The sequence below is a fragment of the Pararge aegeria genome, chromosome 15 (genome assembly GCF_905163445.1).
Source record: "Pararge aegeria chromosome 15, ilParAegt1.1, whole genome shotgun sequence".
Lineage (NCBI taxonomy): Eukaryota > Metazoa > Arthropoda > Insecta > Lepidoptera > Nymphalidae > Pararge > Pararge aegeria.
In genome coordinates, this window is record NC_053194.1 from 984,323 (window position 1) to 1,009,664 (window position 25,342).

General features: G+C 36.9%; 2 protein-coding genes across 3 annotated transcripts in view; both read left to right on the forward strand.

Annotated features, from left to right (window-relative positions):
• The first annotated feature begins 633 nt into the window (after positions 1–633).
• LOC120630073 (transmembrane protein 183) lies at positions 634–4,305 on the forward strand. 2 transcript variants are annotated; one of them, XM_039899212.1, is made up of 4 exons: positions 634–957; positions 2,332–2,813; positions 3,075–3,296; positions 3,933–4,305. In XM_039899212.1, exons 1-4 carry the CDS (start codon positions 942–944, stop codon positions 4,230–4,232), a joined length of 1,020 nt encoding a protein of 339 aa, XP_039755146.1. In that variant the 5' UTR covers positions 634–941; the 3' UTR covers positions 4,233–4,305. The 2 variants fall into 2 exon arrangements, with proteins under 2 accessions (XP_039755146.1, XP_039755145.1); XM_039899211.1 differs by having other exon boundaries at positions 635–981.
• Positions 4,306–8,358: 4,053 nt separating this feature from the next.
• The window catches only part of LOC120629960 (vacuolar protein sorting-associated protein 13A-like), a 50,258-nt gene continuing 33,274 nt past the window's right edge, over positions 8,359–25,342 (forward strand). The window contains exons 1-19 of the mRNA XM_039899055.1: positions 8,359–8,401; positions 13,424–13,583; positions 14,439–14,839; positions 15,218–15,429; positions 15,517–15,691; positions 16,028–16,301; positions 16,553–16,796; positions 17,148–17,278; positions 18,069–18,269; positions 18,726–18,934; positions 19,259–19,403; positions 19,567–19,703; positions 19,897–20,166; positions 20,258–20,436; positions 21,052–21,281; positions 22,359–22,501; positions 23,124–23,258; positions 23,947–24,118; positions 24,754–24,900. Of these exons, the coding sequence (XP_039754989.1) occupies positions 13,443–13,583; positions 14,439–14,839; positions 15,218–15,429; positions 15,517–15,691; positions 16,028–16,301; positions 16,553–16,796; positions 17,148–17,278; positions 18,069–18,269; positions 18,726–18,934; positions 19,259–19,403; positions 19,567–19,703; positions 19,897–20,166; positions 20,258–20,436; positions 21,052–21,281; positions 22,359–22,501; positions 23,124–23,258; positions 23,947–24,118; positions 24,754–24,900 (3,546 nt within the window). The 5' untranslated portion in view covers positions 8,359–8,401; positions 13,424–13,442. The remainder of the gene's footprint in view (positions 8,402–13,423; positions 13,584–14,438; positions 14,840–15,217; positions 15,430–15,516; positions 15,692–16,027; positions 16,302–16,552; positions 16,797–17,147; positions 17,279–18,068; positions 18,270–18,725; positions 18,935–19,258; positions 19,404–19,566; positions 19,704–19,896; positions 20,167–20,257; positions 20,437–21,051; positions 21,282–22,358; positions 22,502–23,123; positions 23,259–23,946; positions 24,119–24,753; positions 24,901–25,342) is intronic.

A 25,342-nucleotide genomic window follows, 5' to 3' on the forward strand; every position in this document is an offset into this window, starting at 1 on the left:
AAATAATTCATATTCATTGTAGCTTATTTATGTTATCTTTTGGGTTGAAGGTAACTACTTTAGAAAAATTTAAAAAGGTTTTTAAAGCATAATATATATATTTTTTAATGATTACGTTTTCTTTTGTAGAATAATTTATTATTTATGTACAAATAATAATATATTAATGAGCCTTTTTCATTTTAACAAGCGGGAATCGGGACATAAACTTCATGAAGTTTTTCTCTATGACGATATGTCAGTGCTATGTTATTTGACATGAGAAATGACGTTTCATATAATTTTTTATCGTCTAACTTATATAAAAGCACAGAGGATATAAACACCACAACACAACATACCCACCGTCTATGATAAGTGGCGCCTGCTTCATAAAATATGTTGTAATAGAAATAATATGTTCGTACTGCTGGCATGACGACCTTTCCCAAGGGAAGTTGGAACATCTATCACTACTATCGATTAAAGCAATATTATATTACCATTTTCCATATTTTTAGGAAGTCAAGGCAAAAAAAATATTTTATTGCGTCTGTTTGAGGCGGCATGGCACATACGAAGTATATCATAGCTTATTCAACTCAGATACTCAATAATTTGTGCTTTGTTTGCTCATCTAGGAATCTGGGATATACGGGGTGAGAGTTTGCTCTGTTTCCTCGTCAAAGTACACGGTACTTTTGTTTGTGATCAGCGATATTCTGTGCTGTAATATTCTGCGATAAAGTGTCTGTTGCTGTCTTTGGTTGTAATTTGCAATATCCAAAATATTATTGAAAATAAATGAATATTCCCATTTATTTATCTCAAACATAAGTAAATTCTTTGACTTCAGCTTACTATGGTTTAGTATTTAAGTTATCATATATAACGAAGTTGCCACCTTGAATGAGGCTCTCGGCAGAGCGTTTGCTATTGTTTGCAATAAGTAAAGTGGATAAATGCCGAAGAAAAAAGGTAAAAAACAGGGAATTAACGCAGGTAAATAATCATTAAATACATACTTATTTTGTTTTGGAATATATTTTGTAATTGTCAGCCGATTGGCGCAGTGGGTAGCAACCCTGCTTGCTGAGTCCAAGGCTGGGGGTTCCAACTTCGATTCCCACAACTGTTTGTGCTATGAACAATGTTTGAATATGAATGTTTTCAGTGTCTGGGTGTTTATTATAAGCGATTATGTGTATTATATTCATCAGCTATCTTAGTACCCATAACACAAGCTACACTTTAGGGCTAGATGGCGATATGTTTGCAGTCGTAGTATGTATTTATGTATGTAATTGTTGAAAAAGCAGTAAAATATGAAACTATAAAATAAAATAAAGAACTTTACAAAATTCTCTGACTTTGTAAAAAATGTGAGAAAACATTGTTATATAGTAGGGTATTTTGCTACTTAGACAGTATCAAAACACATTTAGTTGTTTGTACAAGTAAGCTAATGAAACGGTAAAATGAAATAAGTCCTCACTGGTACTGAAAATGTGGTCTTATCTTACAAATTACTTAGATTTATAACTGGAGAGTGGAGAGTACCTTACTATGCAAAAATTTATTTCTATCCTGCTGCCAAACTTAGTCTTTTTGTGAACAATGTCACTTATTCTATATTTGATATTTACCATACGCTTCTTACCTTTTTTTTATAAGTTTGGTAAGGTAAAGTAATCAACCTTGGCAAAATAGTGGCATATGCCTGCCTCTAGGGTGCAAAATAATAATAATCATTTATTTCAGTCGTTTCCATCCATAGATTGTTAGAATATTAGTAACAATTTTTCCTTAACCACTAAGTTAGTATTGATTAGTTTAAATAATAAAAATAAATAAAAGAACAATACTGAACTGGACATATTGCTACTCCTACACAGTGGCACAGTATAGGGCAGTCGTATCTGGCAGCAAATACTTTAAGAATGCTGTTGTCGCTGGCATGTAACACTGTGGAAGAGAGGCTGCTTTGTTACACATTATGGCGAAAAAGTCATTTGTTGCTGCATCTGCGAACATTTTAAAGCATTCTAAAGGCGCTGTTATATTGAACACACAGGGCATAAGTCATCCACAGTCCACTGGTATAGAAGAATAAAGATTTTCAAGAGGTTCAAGATTTGTTTTACATTTTGCACCATGCAAAGATAGCCAGGTTTTTTTTGTTACTCCAGTAGGGACAATCCTTTTGTAATGATTGAGCTGAACTAGGAAACAAACAACAAGACACACTTTGACATTTATAGTATTAGTATAGATTGAATAGTTTTGTGCCTATGACTATCTATCTATTCATCCCTATCACATTAAATATGTGTACATTATTCTTCATTTCAGATTTTACAATAAATGACTGTGCGAATGCTCCAAAACCTGTGGGTAAAGCAAAAAAATCAGCAACTAAAGAAGCTTTACCCGAGAAATCATGGGAGGACCTGCATGATGAAGATTTTGAAATTCTTCAGGATGAAGACCCAGAAGGGCCTAAAGTCTTTGTATATAAAAAAAAGAAGAATCATTCCAAATGTGAGATAGGCCACAATAATCATCTGGGGATAGTTTATCCTGAGATTGTGTGGTATTTAATATCTCCATTTATAAAACCTGAAGAAGTTGGTAACTTTGCTGGCATAAACCGAGCAACTTATTCTATAACTAAGAGGGAGTCATTCTGGCGTGCATTGTATAAGAAATATTGTCAAAACAAGCCTAACCTCCTACCTGAGAAATTCAGGATAGAAAATGATTACAGGCTGTATGGCTTACGACAGAAGGTTATAAGAGCATTGTATCATACATATGATGTGTTCATTCAGAAGGTAATTATCCAAATATCCAACGTTATCTCGCCATGCTCTGTCAACTTAAATTTATATTTTTATTAACTCACTCTGTTTTTATGGTTGGATAATGGAGAATCTCAAACTTTACCGAGAACAGTTAAAAGTTGTAATTACTTTAAAAATTATTATAGTAATTATTATTACCAGGCTGAGCGTTCTTCATAATGGTTTTCAAGGGTGTGTGAAGTGTTAGTAATATCAGTTAGTTAGGGTTGTAAATCTTAAGTTACCTTGTAGGTTATAAGAGACACGGCGCAAATGATCAGCGGAAGATACACTCGCCCGTACGAGCTGGTGGGTCGCAGGTGCGTGAACGTGTGGTACAGCAAGGAGCCGACCCAGTTCTCACTCTACTTCAAATTGAAGAAGTTGAACCACCAACGTGTGGAGCGGAGGGACTTCATCGAAGAGTTGGGTCGGATAGATGCCAATCCGGAAGAGGACACCCAGATACTGGAGGTAACTCCGTCTGCCATTATTTTATTTAAAATTGTATGTATCTTTCTCTTTACAGCATGTTTTTGGTAGCATACATTTAAAAAACTACATACAAAAGGAGCACCGGGTGTAAAACCGAGGTATATCATCTTTAAATTCTTATGAATTAAAGGATTAACCAGTTGTCGACTAAGATTTTAGAAAACGAAGACCTGAAATTAGATTCAAACTAGTATTCGCCAATAACTTTTAAACCTAAACACATAATATATATAAATCATTAAATTAAATAGTTAGTAAAATGACTTCACTACCACCACAATACTTTACGGGGTGTATGTGAATAAATGAATGATGAATAAATAAATATACTACGACAAAGCACACATCGCCATCCAGTCCCAAAGTAAGCTTAGCTTTCGTTATGGGTACTAAGGTGACTGATGAATATTTTTATGAAAAATATACATAAATACTTATAATATACAATTAAACATCCGGACACTGAAAAACATTCATGTTCTTTACACAAACATTTTCCAGTTGTCAGAATCGAACCCACGGCCTTGTGCTCAGAAAGCAGGGTCGCTGCCGAAACAACATAATGGCGTGGAAAAAATCTCGTGCTATAAAGGTGTTAATAGACTAAACTTCCAGGTGACCTGCATGAGTCATTTCGACGTCCCCCCCCTACTGGGCATGACGCTGTCGTCAGTGCGCGTGACGGTGGTGCAGTCTTGCCGCCACCGCCGACTGCACCTCGGCTTCAGCAGAAGCCACACCAGCATATTCCTGAAGAAGGATCCGGAATGTTCGATATGCATTGGCTCGGTCATGGACGTACTGGTCTACGATTGGTGGGACCCGAAGTACCCGTACTTCGAAATGAAGCTGCCATATTATATGCTTGAAGAGGAATCGCTGCCTATGTTGAAGAAGGACTTCTTCTCTTCGTAACAGAGATTTATAGGTGTTAGCTATTTACTAGCGTCAATAAATGTGATACAAATATAGTGTATTTTGTTTTTTATTTATAAGTTGTTTATTTTTATACCTAAAGATGAAAAAAAAAACCTGTGCGATTCACACACGGCAGAGGTTAAACTTCTGGAAAGCCTAGCCTACTAGAGATGATTATAGAGTATCTGGAGTATAAGATTAGTTTAAGGTTTTTTATTTTTTACCAAGCTTATTTATTACGCCAATTTACTATTACTGCTGAGCTCAGGCCAATGGGAATTCTTTAATAGACAAACCGAATACCTTGAGTAAGGATCCGAACCTAGCATCTCGTAATCGTGACTAGTTGAATATCCTAACCAATAAACAAACCAATAAATAAATAAATAAATCTATCTATATCTATACTTATAATATAACTGAAACGGGTCAAATTCTTTACATTGAAGATATTAAAAAAAAAAATTGTTTTGAGTGCTCTCTATAAACAGTATTGAATCCAAAGCTGTATTTTTTTAAATTCATGTCTGTCTGTCTTTATCTGGGCTGCGCATCACGCTGAAACTACTGAATGAATTTAAATGAAACTTCGTACGATTTGAGGTCATGCTACGACTACTTATTACGGTAGGACGTGTAATACTTTTTATCCCGAAATTCAGTTCCACTCCCAAAGGGAGTGGGGACGACAGTGTTTGTCGATTTTACACAGTAACTCCGTTAAATGTTAACCGATTTTAATAAATATGTTTTACTTTATAGGTTACTAGCTGTTGCCCGCGACTTCGTCTGCGTTTGATTTTGTTTTTTGATGTGGCATTCAATTTAGTTGTCGTTCTTAAAAAAATTAAAGTATTCAGTATCGCTAAGACTTAAATGAGGGGTTTGCTGCTGTCCGCTGAGGAGTTCTGTCCTCTATCTCCAACCACATTCATCAGATCTTCACAAACATTGGGCAAAACTAAACACATATTAAACCTCTATAGTTTAAAAGTAATTATTTAAATCGGTTATAATTTGTCAGAGTTATGGTGTAAAATCGTCAACAATTTCATCCCCTCTCCCAAAGGAATCGCGCTTAATGTCGGGATAACAAGTATGCTATATTACTTCTAACACTTCCAAGAATATATTTACAAAGTTTCATGAGGATCGGTTAAGTCGTTTTCGCGTGAAAGCGTAACAAACAAACTTACATTGACATTTATAATATTAGTAGGGATACTATCAGTTTAGTTTTTTCCAAATTTCGTTTAGATCTGATGAACGTGATTGGAGATAGAGGATAGAACTCCTAGCGGATAGCAGTAAACCCCTCACTTAATGTTTTATGTTCTATTATTTGTTAGTGGCAGGAGCTGAGACGGATTGATACAACCGTCAAGCCACACATTAAAGCAGACAATGTTTACAGGGAACTCAAAGTAGGTATTTTTAAATCAAGCAAAACGGGAGAAGGTTCTTCGGGACAGGCATTTGCGATTGGCAATGTTTACGCGATTGAAGTTTACAAATAGTGGGTGAAACGTCCGAGAGCAAGAAAAGATATATTATTGGCTCTCAGCTCAGTCAATCGTTTAAATATGTTGAAATACTATCTGCACTTAATATCATAAGTTTGTTTATTTGGAACTTCCTATTATTACTATTGTAAAAACTATACGTTTAGTATCTGCTTTATTGAAGTGTAGACTATGAAGCAGTGGGTTCGTTTCGTCCCGTAATTCACGCGGGCGAAGCCGCAGGGCACATCTAGAAAATAAATAAATAAAAATACTACAACAATACACACATCGTCATCTAGCCCCAAAGTAAGCGTACCTTGCGTTACGGGCACTAAGATGAGTGATGAATATTTTAATTAATAATATATACTTATAATATACAGATAAACAACCAGACACTGAAAAACATTCATGTTCATCTCAAACATTTTCCAGAACCCACGGCCTCAGAAAGTAGGATCGTTGCCCACTGCGCCAATCGGCCGTAGTATGATGCGAGCCAGCAATTAATAGCTAGCATTAATTATTTTGAGTACTATTAGGCAAATTAGGTTTGTCACATGTCCCTAAAAGCTAGGTACGCACCGTTTCCGTTTTCAGTAAACCTAGGCCTTTAACGAATCCCTAATGGGCGGTGCCAATAGAAAATAACGTTTCACAAACTCTAGCTAACTCTAACTCTAACTCGGTGATAACTATTGGTGAAAGAATAATATAAGTATAAGTGAATATATGACTAAGAATCTCCTAAGATTAGGAGTTACTTATTTAGGCATTGCTTTGTTAATGAAAACGGGCATTAATCTTCTAAAGGTGTTAGGTTACCGAGATAGGTATAATCTATTATATTATAAGTAATTTAATAAACAAAAATAAACGTATCTACAAAAAAATAACCTACTTACTTACTTCTTGAAGGAAAAAAATCAATTACTTACTTTAAGTAAGTAATTGATTTCTAATATAAATCAATTATACGCATTAAAAACCTGCACCTTAATAAGAAAAATAAGCACAGATAATATACTCTCACAATTACGATTACAAACAAAAACATACGCAAACTACCTAAGAAAACGTAAAACTAAATTTTTACTATCTAAAACTATAACCAATTATGGAAAGAAAAGCATACTGTGTGAGGGAGTGCGCCCTCTAGGCTGAGATAATCAAAAACACTAAAAGTTTACCAACATTTAAAAAAATTGTTATTGAACATGTACAAAATACCGTTCAGTTAAGTTAATGTGACCTCTTTCCTATAAAACGATTTGTATTATCGCTCGTTAACTTTTTCTTTAACCACCCGCAAAAATTTTTACTTTTAAATAATATGGTACATTTGTGAAGCACTGAGATTTTGTATCTACTAATTTTAAATTATTATTGTATTCTCGATGTAAGTGAACTATTGTGTTCTTTTTGAGAAATAAATGTCCTTAAGCTGATTTCCTTCAAGTCTTGATTTACCCTAAAAGGCCTTTTTTATTCCACTACAAGTCATAACCACTTACCACCGGGTAAGGTTGCAGTGAAGAGCTACTATCACTGCAATCTCACCTGGTGGTAAGTGATGATGCAGTCTTAGATGGTAGCGGGCTAACCTGTCTGTTAAATATATTAAACCCATGTCCCTAATCGATTTCTACGCGATACCGTACCGGAATGTTATGTTTGTCGGTAGGATGGTAACTAGCCACGACCGTAGCCTCCCACCGGACCAGCCCCGACAAAGTTCAGAAATGCCGGGAATCGAACCCGGTAACTCCACATTAAAACCACAGCGCACACCGCTCTGCCAAGGAGTACGTCAGTAAGATGGTAGAGAAAAAACTAACATGTACACTTTATTTGACGGCCGAGTGGCGCAGTGGGCAGCGACCCTGCTTTCTGAGTCCAAGGTCGTGGGTTCGATTCCCACAACTGCAAAATGTTTGTGTGATGAGCATAAATGTTTTTCAATGTCTGTGTGTTTATCTGTATATTATAAGTACTTATGTGTATTATATTCATAAAAAAAAAATATTCATCGGCTATCTTAGTACCCAAAACACAAGCTACGCTTACTTTGGGGCTAGATGGCGATGTGTGTATTGTCGTAGTATATTTATTTATTTATTTATTTATTTTAGTTGCGACGACCTTCTGGTTCAGCTGCGTGGGCACTGTGCTTTAAGTGGGACGACCCGGGTTCGATCAGAGTTAGAGTAGGGGCAATTAGAGAATAAACAACTTCAATGAATTTCTCTGGTCTAGTCAGGTGGGAGACATCGTTCGTGACTAGTTACTACCCTATCAACGAAGACGTGCCGCTAAGCGATGTAGCGTTCCGGTACGATGACACCTAAAAACCCATTAGGTTCCTATAACTGCCTTTACCCCTAACAGAACAGCCCACTATCAGCTAAGACTAACGCGTAGTACTATTAAATAAGAAAAGAAAAAGCTGGTATTTTAATGGCGCTTCGTTACTAAAGTCAGTCGTAGTTTTTTTCCGCCCTTCATAATTCGTAATCGGATTTCCTAGTACGCATGTGCCGATCCCGCCCATGCGCTCTTACAGCAATCTGTCAAAACCAGCCCCCTTCGTGTCCTTTGACGTCACTGGGAAAACTTGGGAAAATTTTTCACCCGTCGATATCAAGAAATCATGTAATACAGGTAAATACTAGTAATTTTTTCCTTATATTACTGTAATTATCGAAAAAGTAGTCTGTAGCGGACTGTAAAGAAAAGAACGCCCAGTTACTATTGCCCGTATTTTTTTTGTCAAATTTATTTACTCACGGTATTTCTGAATTTAAATATAAACTAGGTTTAATGCTTTACTATACTTTACGTGCTATTAGTTACTGTTAAAATATGGTGACGCGAAATAGACAGTTTTATTAAGAAATGTCAAACTACGTCTTATGTTTTGTGTAACTGCTGGTTTCCTGGCAAAATTTTGATTACTTTACCTCTTCTATTTTGTTAAATAGTCATAAAATTCAAATTCAAATCAAGAAATCCTTTATTCATGTAGGCCTATCACAGGCACTTATGAAGCGTTCATACATATATAATGTTTACATAATTGTATACCTTCGTTCTTGGTGATACCTTCGTTCGCCAAGCTACAACTTAAGCTACGAGGTTTCCAAACGCGCCCTGGTTTAAGAAGAGCCCACACCAACCTTAAATAATAATTTAATATAAAGTTAAATAGTAAATCGTAAATTAATATTAAGCTATGAAGTTAGAGCAATTCACACCCAAGCTTTTTTGTCGTTTAAGTTATCTTTAACATTATAATATGAAAATCATTTTAAATAGACCGATGTAGGTACGTGAAGCACGTTTTTTAGAACTAAATCCGCTGCAAAGTTCTATTTTTAGCCATGCTTTGTGATGGAAACATCAATTACTTATCTCTAAGTAATCATCGCCTGACTGGTGACCTTTCATCTTAATTGAATGATATTTAAGTACTTAATTATCTTTTTAATTTTCCGCTCTCTGTACGTAATGAGGTTTAATGAGGAATTAAGTTTAAACAGCATTTATGTTTATCTGTAGGTATTTCACTCATAATTAAACACGTAATGATATTAAGCGCATGGATGGGGTTTAACAGTATTCATTTGTTTTTAATATAAACAATGTATGTTATTATTTTTCTAAAAAAAAAAATGACGGCACATTTTATTGCGGTAATTTGTTTCTTTGCGCAAAGCAAGTTCTGATGATATTTTATTTAAATTAAGTTTAATTTGCTATACTACGCGAGCAGGAGAATCTGTATGGTATCATTTATAATTTCTTCAATCCTTACACTCCACACCAAACAGATCTTTGGCAATATATTACATATATATATATATATATATATATATAGTCAAAGTCAAAGTCAAAAATATCTTTATTCAAGTAGGCCCACAGGTGGCACTTTTGATGCGTATATAAGAATTATACGGTAGTGAGATGATGGCGATAACCACATTCGTAAACTTAAAACTAAAGCTACAAGGGTTCCAGACGCGTCCCGGTCTAAGAAGAAGCCCACAACAAACTTAGCCGGGTGTTTTTTATTGTTTTTTTGTTATCACCATCTCACAATGTCATTTTAAATTATTAGAAGAGCAACCTGGTTAGAGCAATAATTTACACCCAAGCTTTTTTATCGTTTACGTAGTCCTTTATACTATAATAGGACTTTTCTATAAGCTTACGTTTAATACAAACTTAAAATGCTGCCAGCATCTTAGGAACTGTGCCTCGCTGCGGTGGTTTCGAGGACGTTTTAGATTTTATTTAGTTTTTAAATAGTTTATTTTAGGTTATAGTTATGTATTAATAAAAATTATATTATACAAACTTTGAACTTTTTAAGAGACATCTCCAAGATGTCAATTGGTAGTTTATTGTAGAATTGTATGCAATTTCCTTTAAACGAATTATGAATTTTATGTAACCTAGTATATTGCACTGTAAGTTTATTCTTATTTCTAATGTTTAAATTATTGCAGTCACATTTTTTCTTAAATTTAGAAAGGTTTTTATGAACGTACATTAAATTTTCAAATATGTACTGACTATACACTGTCATTATTTTAAAATCTTTAAATTTATCTCTCAATGACTCTCTCGGACCCATTTTGTAGATAGAACGAACAGCCCTCTTCTGCAGCACGAAAATAGTGCTAATATCAGCAGCATTACCCCAAAGTAAAATTCCATATGACATAATGCTGTGAAAGTCACTAAAATATACCAGTCTAGCAGTTTCTACGTCGGTCATATGGCGTATCTTCTTTACCGCATAGGCAGCAGAACTAAGCCTGTTCGATAAATTATTTACATGAGGGCCCCATTGAAGTTTAGAATCTAACGTTATTCCTAGAAAAACTGTCGTATCCTCCAGTTTCAGTTCCTCATTATTAAGTAGTACAGTGGTTTTCAAGTGTTAAACATTAGGTAAAGTGAATTTTATACACTTGGTTTTTTTTCCGTTAAGAACCAAATTATTAGCTTCAAACCACTGTACCACTTTAGCGAGAGAGTTGTTTACGTCGTCAAAAGCTAGTTCACGTCGATTTATTTTAAAAGTCAGTGATGTATCATCGGCAAACAGAACTATCCCGTGTTTGTCACCTATTTTAGGACACCTATTTTCACAACTGATCCATTAAACCGTTTTCCATTCACGTCGACTTTCTGAATTCTATCGCGTAGATAGTTACTCATTAAGTCTAGAGCTACACCCTGAATTCCATAGTGGTGTAGTTTCCTAACTAACGTTTCGTGTTGAACACAATCAAACGCCTTAGATAAGTCACACACAGAACACACCAAGTGCATCACGTGACTCCTCCCAGGCTTCAAATATGCTTTGTATTAGCTCAACACCTGCGTCGATTGTTGAGCGACCCCGTGTGAAACCAATATATATATATATATATATATATATATATACATTGCTGTACGTAAGTTGCTGCAAATTAAACTTAATTTACACAATATTTCATGGAATTCCGCAAAGTTACGCCTGCTTCTATCCAATAAGTTCTTAGGAAGTTAGGACATGTGTTGAGCTACAGTCCTTGATTTTAAAACTTATTACTTGGTAAAAATCTTGTAAATCTGCTCTCATCTCTCACAAGATGGAAAAATTCGAAATGTTAAGAATTTACTTCTTGAGGTTTATGAGGTTGGAAAAGAGCAATCTGCTTAGTTTTTTGTCAGCTGTAGAATCTGCCTTCTGAACCTGTGGTAGAGTCACTACAAACAGACTCACAGGATGTTTTTAAATGGCCTATAAACTGGGCATACTCTACTTATTATAGGTGAATTTTTAATCTTTGAATTTGAATAAAAATAACATATGTGTGTGTGTGTGTGTGTGTGTGTGTGTGTGTGTGTGTGTGTGTGTGTGTGCGTGTGTGTGTGTGGCCGTTGCCAAACAAAGGCAATAACATTCTTTCCCTAACTGGGTATTCACAATATGGATAGGTATCTCATGAAAGGGCTTCACCAGTAGAATAATGTACATTATATTTAAAGTCTGGGGTATTTTATTTTATTCATGTTCTCATTTGAGAGGACTCCCGGAGTCTCGCCGGCAAGTCGATATGTAAGGCTAGCATGCACGCCACGACAGAGCTATCTCTACCAAATATCTCGTCTATCTCTACAAAAAAAAACTAATAACGGGAAGTAGTGCGCATGCTAGCCATACTGGCATGCGAAACCATTGACGTTACAGCCACACGGCGCCGCTTGTAAATGTAGATAATTATTTTATCTTAGCCGATAGCAAGCGATACGATAAACGTTTAATAAAGGCAAGAACACTTTGTTTGTATTGTATTGAAAGTGGTTGTTGTCGGTACTTATATTTAGATAATATTTACCAAAAACAACTAAGCTATGACTTAAATTTATATTTTTTAAACAAACTGATTGGTGTACCGTACCCCTCCTTGTGTCGGTAGAGGTAGGTATATACGTTCAGTTATTTTTAATTATAATAGCTTAGCTTTAAAATTCATTATTCACTTATTTTTAGAAGGCCCAACTTTAAGTCTATATGTTTAAAATTTGTTGTGACTCTACTAGAGGCAAATTCTACCGAAACGAAGCCGGCAAGCAGTTGCATTTCTCCATCAGACAAACATTATATATAATAATCATTTTTTCATTTTGTGGGAGAAGAGACTGTATTATACACTGTCAAGCAACTGTCATTATGTATGAATGAATGAATGAATGAATACAATTTTATTGTACACCACAGATAAAGTTCACAGAGACACAAGTACTCTATAGATAATTGGTAGGTGGTGCAACATATATATAAGTAAAATATTATGATATAACTACATAAACATAAAATAGTACATATTAAACAACCTATAAATTATATATAAAAAAATATATTCCATTCATATATTCAAACATTAAAAAGCACCACTATAAATGCGTAATAGAAAAATAATAATAAAATAAATAAATAAACTTTCTTAGTTCTTATTGTGTTCTTATTCTTAGTTCCGTAATGTAATTCATCAATTATATAATTAGCTATAATAGTTATTGTGTTTAAACACTTGTGTAGGTACTGGATGGCCCAAAATTACCTTGGGAATCATGTTATAAAAACTTACATACCTATTCAACCCCACAAAATTAGCTGGAATGGTGTTTTGAATTAGTTTGTATGGAAAAATTAATATAGTTCTTTTTATGTCATATATATTTATACCGGGTGATTCCTTATGAAATATACTTATGCGCCCTTCAACAGTTCGGTTACACGTTGTATGCTTATCGGATTTTTGCCAACTTAGCTACCTCCCAGGCTCCCGGTATATGGTATATGGCTAATGTGTCAACGTACCTATGTTGCCACCAATCCGCAATGGGCCAGCGTGGTGGACTACGGACTTACCCCTTCTCATTGCAGGAGGAGACCCGTTCTATGTAGTGGGTCGGTAATGGGTTGATGTGATGATGATGATGATCCAGGATAGAAGGTATCTAAGCCAAACTTTATCAAGGTTTGTGGGGTGGTTGAGCAGGTTATAGGTAACGAACAAACATATAAACTTACAGATACACTTCCACTCTTACCTATAATATTAAATAGTTATTACGTCAACAGACGTACGAAATCTTACATTATAAGGAGGTTATTTTTTCCAGGTAACAAAGAAGTGCCATCATGTTTGAAGGCGCAGTCGCCGGGATCCTCAACAGACTCCTCGGGAAGTATGTCCAGGACTTGGACACTGAGAACCTTAACGTGGGGATCTTCTCCGGAAATGTTAACCTCGCTGATCTGAAACTGAAACCTGAAGCTCTGGTAAGGGTGCAGTAAGGGTACATTTAGATCAAATGCAATAACTAGTCCATGTTATTCGATATGGCGACGTAATAAACCAATTTTTGATTTCCGTTCGAGCGCGTTACTGGTACGGATTTGTTTGTATTGTAAATATGTATTTCCTCCTGCAAAACTAAAAAGTGAAATGTTATATACAAGAATGTAAGGTCTTAAACAATATGAATAGTATAACATTATATTTCACTTCCCGAATTAAAGCCTCTTAGTAAACGAACTGGAAAGGATATATTAACAAAGAATTACTTATAACCTAAACAAACGATTTATACTTAAGTAGAGGCTATTACATTAACTCTATTATTAAGTATAGCCGACTAAAACCATAAAATCAGAACAACGCTGAACCGAGCCAAGGTCCAAATCCTCGCAGGAGGCACCCACGGGTCGTCGTCTCCCACTACCCCCCCTGATGTCGTCGAGCCCTGGGGCTTTTCTCATGGCGAGCTCTCGCGCTCGCCCCACTCCCCGATGACGCCTTTGACGATTGGTGGTTATCAGCAAGTGTCCATTCGAAAAAGAAAAAGAAAGAATTTTTCACTTAACAATTATTCATTGTAAAGTCAACATCTCCTTAGGATGCTCCGGTTCCGGAGCGAAACGTGCGTAGAGGGTACGTTGCCGAAGATCTGTTTGCTGTGGAGTATAAGGATTGAAGAAATTATAAATTACACCATACAGATTCTCCTACTTTTCGCGGATTATAAGCTTAATTTTCATAATTTTTTATTACTTGCAAGACTCTCGAATCCTATAAACATCGTATTCCGATTCGCACTTAAATAGCTCTTGATTTTTTTATTCTAATATTTTCAGTACGAGCTCGATCTACCAATCGATGTAAAAATCGGAACTATTGGAAAAATCAATTTGCAAATACCGTGGTCGGGTCTGTATACGCAGCCTGTGATCGTTCATATCGAAGATGTCCTCATACTCGTCGGGCCAGCAATATCCAACAGTAATTTCGATCCAGAAAGAGAAAAAAGACTGACCAGAGCAGCCAAGAGGAAGATCCTTCAGGATTTGGAAGCCGAGAGCGAAGTATTGAAGGGACCGCAAAACTTTTTTGGGAATTTGTTCACGGCCATAGTAAACAATCTGCAAATTTATGTAAGAAATGTCCACGTGAGATATGAAGACTCGATTAGTTCTAAAGACGGGCCACTTGCTTGCGGTTTATGTTTGCAGAGCCTCTCTATAGAGACTACAAATAGGTGAGTGTTTTTTTTATTCCACTACAAGTCAGGCCTTGGCTGCAATCTCACCTATTGTTAAGTGATGATGCAGTCTAAGATGTTAGCGGGCTAACAAGGAAGTGTTATGGTAGTCATACCCCTAATCGGTTTCTACGCGCGTTTACCTCGTACCAGAAGGCTAAATCGCTAAGTAGCATGTTTTTGTTGGTAGAGTGGTAACTAGCCATGGCCAAAGCCTCTCACCAGACCCGGCAAGAGAAAATTCAGAGAATCGAACCCGGGCTCTCCTACCTTAATTGAGTGAAATGGATGGAATGGATGAAAAAAAATCATATGGTAATATAATCATATTTTGAATTCATCAAAATTTTCACCGTAACTCCGGTATCGTTCTAGCAAATGGAAGGCTTCAGTGACACCAGCAAACGCCTCAACTGTGTACCAAATGATGAGAGTCGAGTCACTCTCCCTGTACTGGAACCCTACAGCCACAGCCCTGGATGATGTAGAGATAGCTCATATCACACCTATGCAGTATTATAATTGGAAGCACTATATGCTGACTGGCTTGGACAAGTTTTCTATGCACCACGAGGATTTTGAGTTCCGTAAGTAATTTAAACGGTCTAGAATGTTGGCAGTACATATATGCCAGTGAGTTGCCATTCATCGCCATTATTTCGAACTTGTTTTAGTGCTGAAGCCTGTAACCTGTAAAGTGAAGGTGATAATAAACCGGTCGGGTGAGCCACGAGTTCCTAGACTACTCTTGGATGCTGTGCTTCAAGACAGCGCATTGCAGCTTTCACGAAGACAGTATCTGTCCATTGACAACTTGCTTACATCTTTTCAGAGGATTACTCTAAATAGGTAAATTTATCACCGTTATTTCATGTTTTTATTATTTCATACCAGACAGGATCTTATTTGAAACACGATATCTACAATTTCGACTTCATATTTTCATCTTCATCAGTCTTCAAGCACAAGTCTGATATAGAAAATTGAGCTAGGAACTATGCGTGAAAGGTTGTTGTAACGAAATATATAAGGCATAAACAAAATATACTGTGCGTCGCTATTCCAACAGATGATCTGATGAACAACCAAGACGGCGGGTATGTGGTTGTTAAATAATTACGGCTCAGATTTAAGATCATTTTAAATTTCGGTGTGATATGTTCAGCTATTATATTCGCTTTTCAGGAAGTACCGTCACCTACATCCAGGAGTACCACTCTCGAAAGACGTGAAGAAATGGTGGCGATACGTTTACAACGTCGTGGTGGAACAACGAGTTCGCCCATACACCTGGGCAGCGATAAAGAAGCATCGAGAAAACTACAACATTTATAAGAAAACCTACAAAAGTACTCTGAGGAGTCCCAACGATATCGAACTGAAGTTGGATCTTCAAAAATGCGAGGACAGTCTACCGATTATATCGGTAGTTATTGCGAGGGAACAAGCGAAGTTTGAAGTAAGTTTCTGTAGTCACACGTCACTAGCCCCTGCCATCCTTTACAGGTTTCAATTATGGTTTTAATGCAGTCACCCCTAAAATAAAATTTAATATTGTTGGAGTAGTAGATTTAAACAAATAGTTTTAATATTAACTCATAACTCGAAGTGAATTTAAGAATAGTCGTTCGTTAAAAATTTTGAAGTGTGCTAAGAATAACAAGGAATTATATACCGAGCAAATAGAAACTTAATACGCAGTGTTTCCAGCTTCTCACACAAGAACCCGAGAGAATAGAAGTAGCTGAAACGGAATTCGACTGGTGGAAGCCGACTTCTGATACTGAGAATGATTCAGACAACGAATCGAAGTCTCGCGTCGAACTCTGCGTAAAGACTGAGAGGTGCAAGACTCTCTGGAGCCATCTATCTAGTCCTGAAAAGAAGAAGGTCTGCGAACTAATCGGCTATGCTGAAGGTGCGCCGAGACAGGACAAGTCGAAACAATACATTGGTAAGTAGGATGTTTAATTAAATTCTAGATTCGACTTCCCTTGCAATTCAATAAACTTTTAGCTCGAAGATAAAGAAATCGGAGTTTGGTTCAGGGTTGAGGTAGTTTCAGAAATGTGGATATAAAAATTTGGGTGTGTATTATTAGTTTAACCAGATTGTTCTTCTAATAATTTTAAAAAACAATGTGAGATGGTGATAACAAAAAAGAACACCCGGCTAAGTTTGTTGTGGGCTTCTTCTTAGTCCAGAACGCGTTTGGAACCTTCGTAACTTTAGTTTTAAGTTTACGAATGTGGTTATCGCCATCACCGTCTACATCAGCCGTTAGTAAATTTCAATATTTTTTCAGAGCACAAACTGAATCTGACCTTAGCAAACTGCACGCTGACTATGATGAATAGAAGTAAGGAAGTGCTGGTCATTAGCCTCACTCAGTTCCTCGCATCCATAGAAACGAGACCATCTGCGAAAGCGTATAAGGTAAAATATTTTTTGGCACCTGACGAGGGTATTATATACTTTTAGTACAGTCCATGTCAAAAAGATAAGCTAATTTTTATGAGATATTAAACCTGGATTAATTCTGGCATCTCGCGTTTTGCCCAAATATTATCTGTGAGTTACTTAGTTTATCGAAGCGGTGATAGCTCAGTGGATAAAACTTCGGTTTCAATTTCGGGGGGCCGAGTTCGAAGCTTCTAACTTTTCTACGTTATGTGCGTTTTAATTAACCAATTAAATATAGCTTGCTTCAACGGCGAAGGTAAACATCGTGAGGAAACCTGCATGCCTGAGAGTTTTCTATAATGTTCTCAAAGGTGTGTGGAGTCAACCAATCCGCACAGGGCCAGCGTGGTGGACTATGGCCTTAACCCCTTCTCATTGTGGGAGGAGAATCGTGTCCTGTAGTGGGCCGGTAATGGGTTGATGATGATGATGATGATGACTTAGTTTATCGGAAATGTGGGTAGGATTACATCTTCTGCTGCCTGAAGGTATGTCTACGTCTATATCAGAGTGGGTTTGATTCAAAAATGTAAGAAAACGAAAGTCACCCTTTTTGCACCTTTTTGGCCATTCTATGATCTTTTTTGGATAGTTAAATTATAGAGGAAGAACACTTATTTTTCTTCTAAGACCACGGCCACAGTTGGCAGAGTGGTAATAAAAATAATCTAAATTTTTCTATATTTTTCTGAATACATAAAAGTCACTTATATATAGCTACACATACGATTCATGTTAATGCTTATGTGAATGTCCTATACAGGTATCAGCGCGGACAGAGAGCATAGTAATCGAAGGCATGTCCTCCGATGGAGAGCTGGTGCCTCTACTAATAGCCGCTCAGGGAACTACTGTAGGAACCAACACAGTATTGGCTTTGGATGTTGAGAAGAATCCGGCAAACAGTCACGCTGATTTGGGTGTCACATGCCACGTTGAGCCCGTTGAAATGGTATATGTGGAGGTAATGTAAAGTTTATTTAAATTGAAATGGTACGTAATCTTAAGTTAAACTAAGAATAAATTGACTGTAACTATAATTGAGATTCAGAAAACTCTATCTTGAAAAGGCAGGTCTTTATAAGAATACCCTTTTATATAGAACCGTTCATAAATATTTCTAAATGATTGTAAGTGCTTCTGTGTAGTGATTTAAAGGTCTTCCAAGCTTTTGGCGCAAGTTTTTGGCTACCCGAGAATTTTATTACCCACATATAAATATAGAGTTCTTAAGATAAACTTCGAATTACGATGTCCAAACATGGATTGAAATATATAAATGGATAATAAAAGATTTTTGTGGAAATTTAAGAAGTTGCCTATTTGTTTCATTGCACATTCATCTAACGTATGACCTGTATGAAAACATTAACAACAAAATTACCAAGAACTAATAAACTCGAAATGAATGTGTTTGCAGCATGCATTCACAGAGCTGATAAACTTCTTCCAAACCCATTCAATGACGTCAGAGGAGTTAGCAGCGGAGGTATCATTGGCGGCCGATCAAGTTACCGCCATGAGCAAGTCTGTGTTGGCGCATGCGATCAGCCGCCGGAAGATATTCCATTTGAATGTAGATCTGAAGGGACCTGCCATCATTCTGCCGGAACACGGTTGTGTGCACAAGTATGTAGTCTACTAGGTACCACTAGTTAATTGGGAGTTGGAAAGTTAATCTCTGAGTGCTGAATTTATTCGTGGAAACCCTTTAGCAAACTTTTGTAAAAAACTACTTCATTGGTCTTAATTGAGGTTATTGTAGGACGTTACTACAATAACCTCAATAAAGACCCGTTTCTATTAAGTATTATAATTACCTGCACCAAATGCTTTGAGCTACATAACGCACGAGTTGGTAGCGGTGGCACGCCAGAACTATTATTGCTAGATTTGTTTTACGATTGTGCGACATGGACAAATGACATTCATACAAACATTCATTTATTCAAGGCCCGGTCGTGTCATGGTACTGGACATTAATCGAATAGTGGTAAAATCAGACCTGCAACCTTCCAACCTTACGCTTGAGGATGCCACTTGTATGGAGCTGGAAGAAAGACTCTACGACCGCTTTCACGCCGAGTGTTCTGTGCAAGTAAGTCGTTTATGATGCTTTTCATCTTATCTTATATATCTTTGAATAAGCCCTCAACACAAATGAATTCAAATTTAAAATTATTTAAGCAAAGTATAGGGGACTTATACAGGTAAACATTTGAGCTTTTAGTAATATCATCAAAATGGTATTATCACTCTAGGTACTCTTCTGCGAATGGACTGACACATGGCGAGAAGCACGGAAACATGGGGACTCGGAGCTGCACTTAATTCCGCGGCTTAAGGCCCAGCTGGTCTTCTCTACCAGCATTAAGAAAGACTATAAATTGCTTCCCAGGTAATTACTTTTTTAATTTAAAAAAAATCATACTTACTTTCTTTAATACGAAATGTATTGTCTACTAATTATACTGACGGTCGATTGGCGCAGTGGGCAGCAACCCAGCTTTCGGAGTCCAAGGCTACTTTGGGGCGTGTATTGTCGTAACTCGTATATATATTTTTTATTTATTATTTAATATAATTTTTAGATACAAGCTCAACATTTCGTTATCGAGTCTCAAGTTCAATCTCTCGGACCGCATCATCGGCTATCTTCTGGACTTCTTCGACAACCTTCCGGTACCAACACCCAACACTGTGCCAGTTTCCTTCATGGATTCTGGAGATTATGTCGAGGAGATTGTAGACCCTGAGCTGTTGGAAGCCTTCGAGTTGGACAAGGTGACAGCTGACCCAGGTTACAAGGATCTGGTGAAGTTGAGGCAAAAGATTGTAGCGGCTTACTTCAGTAGACACAGGTTAGTTAAAATAACGGATACATAATGAGATCATTTCTAAGGGTAAACCTTGTCACAACTAGTTATGTTCTTAATCTACTGTTAACTTTAGGGCAGGTGAAACCATGATGGATGGTGAGAGTACCAAGTCTCCAGCTGAAGAATCCCTACCCACCGCGGACTTTAGCGATGAGGATGTAGAAGAATATGCAAGATCTGTGGACCTTCCTGGTTTTGATGACAACGTGTCGCCTAGCAACACTATTGGGACCCTCATGAGATTCATTATAGGTGAATTATTGAATTTGATATTTTAAAAGTAAAGTAGCTTTGTTCCTTGATTTCAAGTTCAGACTCGTCACCGAAAAGGTATATATATATATATATACCATACTATAAAGGTTATTTATTTATTTAGTTGCTATTTCTCCTACTATTGTAATTTGTGTAATAACAATTTCTTATTGAATCTATAGATTAATCTTCTCATTTTTATTTACGAGTAAAGCTGCCAAGAGCTGTAAAATATATCGTTGCTGACATCCTTATTCTTTCTTCCTGGTAAATTTAATTGAGATTTGTAATCAACATCATATATTGTGTGTTGTTTTTGTCTGGTGAGAGGCTTCCGCCGTGGTAGTTACCACCCTACTGACAAGTGCCTCGAAGCGATTTAGCGTTCCGGTACGATGTCACGTAGAAACCGATTAGCGGCATGGGTTTAATATAACTGTCATACTAGCAAACAGGTTAGCTCGCTACCATCTTAGACTGCGTCATAATTTACCATCAGGTGAGATTGCAGTCCAGGGCTAACTTATAGTAGAAAAAAATAAATCATTTACTCAAAAATTCCACCGACGCAAAACCACAAAACGGCTCAATGATTTACATTTCTCTATATAGGTGAAATAGTTATCAACCTAAGCCGATCAAGTGAACAAACGGACAAGCCCTATGTGATGCTGAGCGTCAGTAAAGTATGCTTAGACGTAGCGCTGATGCAGTTCGGGCCAGCCATACAGCTGTCCATCGGGCAAGCGCTGCTCACTGACAAGCAGCACCACAGCAACACTGGGCAGTATTTGGAACTGCTCACCAGTTCTGGGGAATTGTTTAATTTGCTATACAGGAAGGTGAGTCGATACCACGTCAATAATTCTCTTTACTCAAAGATTCAAATAAAGTTAAGCGCGCGTAAAGTTTGTAATAGAAGAAATAAAGTTTGAATAGAAGTAACGCCACTTTGCGGAAATCTATGATGTATTATGAAAAATAAGCTTAATTTGCTATACTCCGCGAAAAGCAGGAGAATCTGTATGGTGTAGTTAATAATTTTTTCAATCCTTATACTCCACACCAAACAGATCTGCGGCAATGTACCCTCTACGCACGTTTCGCTCCGAAACCGGAGCATCCTCAGGAGATGTTGACTTTACAATGAATAATTGTTAAGTACAACAATTATTTATTGTAAAGTCAACTATAGCAAATTAAGCTTAATTTTCATAATACTTCTCTCAGGTTAGTAGGTAATAACTAACAAAGTTGCTTTGAAGCAGCGAGTTCCGCTTACATTCATCACAAGACACTGATCGTTGAAATAAAAAATGTTGAAGTTGAAACGGAAAAAGAGCAAGTACAGATAAGAAACCAAAGGCGATACGATGTGATGGTGATTGTAGATAGTTGGACTTGATTTTTCTTCTTGCTTATCAATCCATCTTTACTCTATTTGAAGATTACAATGGCTTTTAATTTATACTTACTCATTGAAACGAAGGTTTCTGATCGAATATAGCAATACGAAGAAGAATAGAATAAGAATGGTACAGTAACAAAAAAGTGTCTTCTGCCCCTTACAATAAATGCGTTTTTTGATGTTTTTTGCCGATCATAATAATGTTATTACTATGTAGTGTTTCATATTTATTTATTTATTAATTTTATTTATACACAACTACACAGTTAGGAAAATAAAGGACAAATAGAGAGAAACACAAAGACTGGAGTAGAACACCAAAGGCGGCCTTATCTCTTAGAAGCGATCTCTACCAGGCAACCTTAGGATATTAGGTAGATATATATTAGGACAACAATTGCGAAAAAAATAGGTGGTGGTGTAAAATTATTATAAACCTAAATTCAATTAAAAAAGAATCACAATAATAATAATTCATATTTCAAGTTGATATACGGATATAAATTTGCAGGTGCGAGCGAACTGCCCTGAGTTCCGTTCCCACTTCCACAACGTGGAGCAAGCACTCGTGGCCGATGTCGGGCCGCTCACGCTGCTAGTGCACGCTTCAGCACTGACTACACTATTCAAGTATCTGCATTATATCAACCGAAAGTAAGTTATCATTATCATCATCAATTCATTAAGACAACAGTCAGAGGACGTTATTTTTAACGAGAATATCAAATATTTATCGTGGTTAGTTTTTACAGTTTAAAAAAAAAAATCCTGGGAGAAAAAGTAGACTATGTTGCTCTCCCTCCTTTCAACTTACATTGCCAAAATCAAGTGGATTGGTTGCTCAGTAAGGGCGTAAAGTAAGGACAAACAAACAAACACACTTTTGCATTTGTAAGTAACTAGTCGTTATTTCATTGATTTGGTCCAGGCACAGAGTTAAGAACATAGAGAACTCTCGTTCAGCCTTTATTGAATGCAGTGCGTTGTGTCCAAAAACTGTGAAAACGCACCGCGCACGTCTCACTTCACACCTGCGTAATGTTGCTAGCTCACAAACTTTAGCTAGTTTCCCCATTTTATGGTAAACGATTAGAACATTAGAGGTAAAATAGTTACTGTCAAGTGCTAAATGGAGTGAAGTAACTATGGATTATTTTCTCAAAACAACCGCATGCCGTGAATCCCGAGATAAAAACAAACAAAAAATACGCATACAATTAAGCATCTTCTGCTTTGGGTCCGGTAATAAAACACTTAATATTTATTTATTTTTTAGAATTCAAAAACGTCACTCCCTCAATATTAATAACATCGTTCTGCCAAAGACTCGAACCCTGTGGGATTATTTGATGAGACCTGATGCAGACCCTCCAGTTCCACCCGGTGCTACCAAGTTCAGCTATTCTGTAAGGTTGGTAATGTTTCATTAGCCATTATTATTTGCATTTTCATAAATACCTTTTATAGAATTTTTTCCTTGTTTTCGGAAATGGCTTGAAGTACCAAGTTGAAATTTAAAAGACCAAAAATTTATATTATGGTGGTGTATATCTTAATGGGCCTCGGTAATAACTTAACATCTGGTGTTCACCAGTACGTTTTAATTTTATGCAAATATTTGAATAAAAAAACAGTTTTCCGAAAATAACAATAATGCTAAAATATACAAGCAATAATAGCTAGTATGTTAGAAGATACGCAGTATAAATTGGCGACCTCGTCGCTACATAGCGCCACTTCCTGAATTGAGTTGGCTTGGATGGAGATTTAATTTCATAATCATCGTCATCATCATCAACTCATTACTGGCCCACAACAGGGCACGGGTCTCCTCTCAGAATGAGAAGGGTTTAGGCCTACATTTATTGTGTCTACAAGATTGGTAGACTTCACACGCTCTTGAGAACGTTATGGAGAACTCTCAGGCATGTCGGTTTGGCACCTCACGATGTTTTCCATCACCGTTTAAAGCAAATGATACATAGCATAGCTCCGAAAAAAGTTACTGGTGCGTGCGAAAGGAAAGCCGAAGCTTTAACCACTAGGCTATAACAACTTCAACCGCTATCACCGATTTAATGTATAGTTTACATTTTCAGATTATCCTCAATAACGGCTCGTCTCTGCCAGGTCGAAAATCCTTTCGTTGAAGTGCGAATTACGTCTCTGGAGAGTGACTGTGTATTTCGAGCCAATGACCGGCTCATTTTCAAGCTGTTTCTCGGCTCATTGCAAGTGGACGATCTAGCTGAAGCTACTCTATATCCTAAGGTATGGAAAGCTGATTACATCACAATTTTCTTATCACCAAAAACGATACTTGTAATCACAATATACCCAAGTAATGGCACTAGAATATCCTAAATAGAGTCCTAAATATTTCTAGATTGGAGTAGTTCGAGGATTTTTATAGTAATAATTGATGGACCAAGCTGATGGCCTACCAACAAGGCTAGCACAGACAGGAGACAAAAATATATCCCCCGATTATATACCCTGACGAGGAATATAATTAATGTGTCCACCCATTATTTGGATATTATTTCCACTCGTGCGCCGGTGCTCTGACAGTTGATAAAGTGATAGGAGAAGATAAATTTTTATCCTTTCCCCGGGGAGATAGTTGTCTCCTGCCCATGCTAGCCGTGCTATGAAATCCATGGCCTATAAACGCAGCAACATTTCCTGCGGACACGCTCTGCAAACGCACTGTCATAATACCCTTCAAACCGGAAACGATGTTGCTTTGTGGCACAAATTAGCTCTGCGGTTGTACTTCACCGGACAAGCAGGCTAACGAAAACTTCTACTACGAGTAAAATACAAATTATTACAAGACAACTGTATTGAGGTATAATAATGCATTTTAGACAGCGGAAGAAAGAATTAAATGAAATATATTTCAGTTGGTGTGGCCAGATGAAGACAAGGTTATAGAGATAAAGTACGTGCGTTCTGCAACGGGCATACGAGCTCGCTCAGACGCAGAACTGCGCATATGTGTGGGCAGACTACACGTCGTACTCTTCTGTTCTCTTCTTTATCAGCTACAGGTATTAAGTCAAGAAATATTCAAGCGCGTTAAGTGGGAACCATTTTATTGACCGTTTTCCTAAGCCAAAAAGTCCTGCCATTCTTATGCAAAATTACATTTGATATATCCCGTAAAGACAGCTCTTGGTTACTTTTCGGAAACGTTTCAGGTTAAATGGTTGTTCACTCGCAGTGGTTTTTAAGTGGAAGGCCACAGGTTCAATGTCAAAGAGCCCTGGCGTCTTCTCATGATAAGCATTAGCGTTCCCCCCGTGACCCGGTGAGGGTGTTGCAACCCTTGAAGTGGTTATCAGCTATAGTTATACTTCCGACAGATTCAAATGACAGGGTAGTTCGGAATGTGAGGGTTCATGATATCAGAATTCACTGATCTGATCTGTTGGAAGGCTATGGCCGTTTTGAGTTATCACCTTTCAACGCGATTCAGCACATGAAATTTTT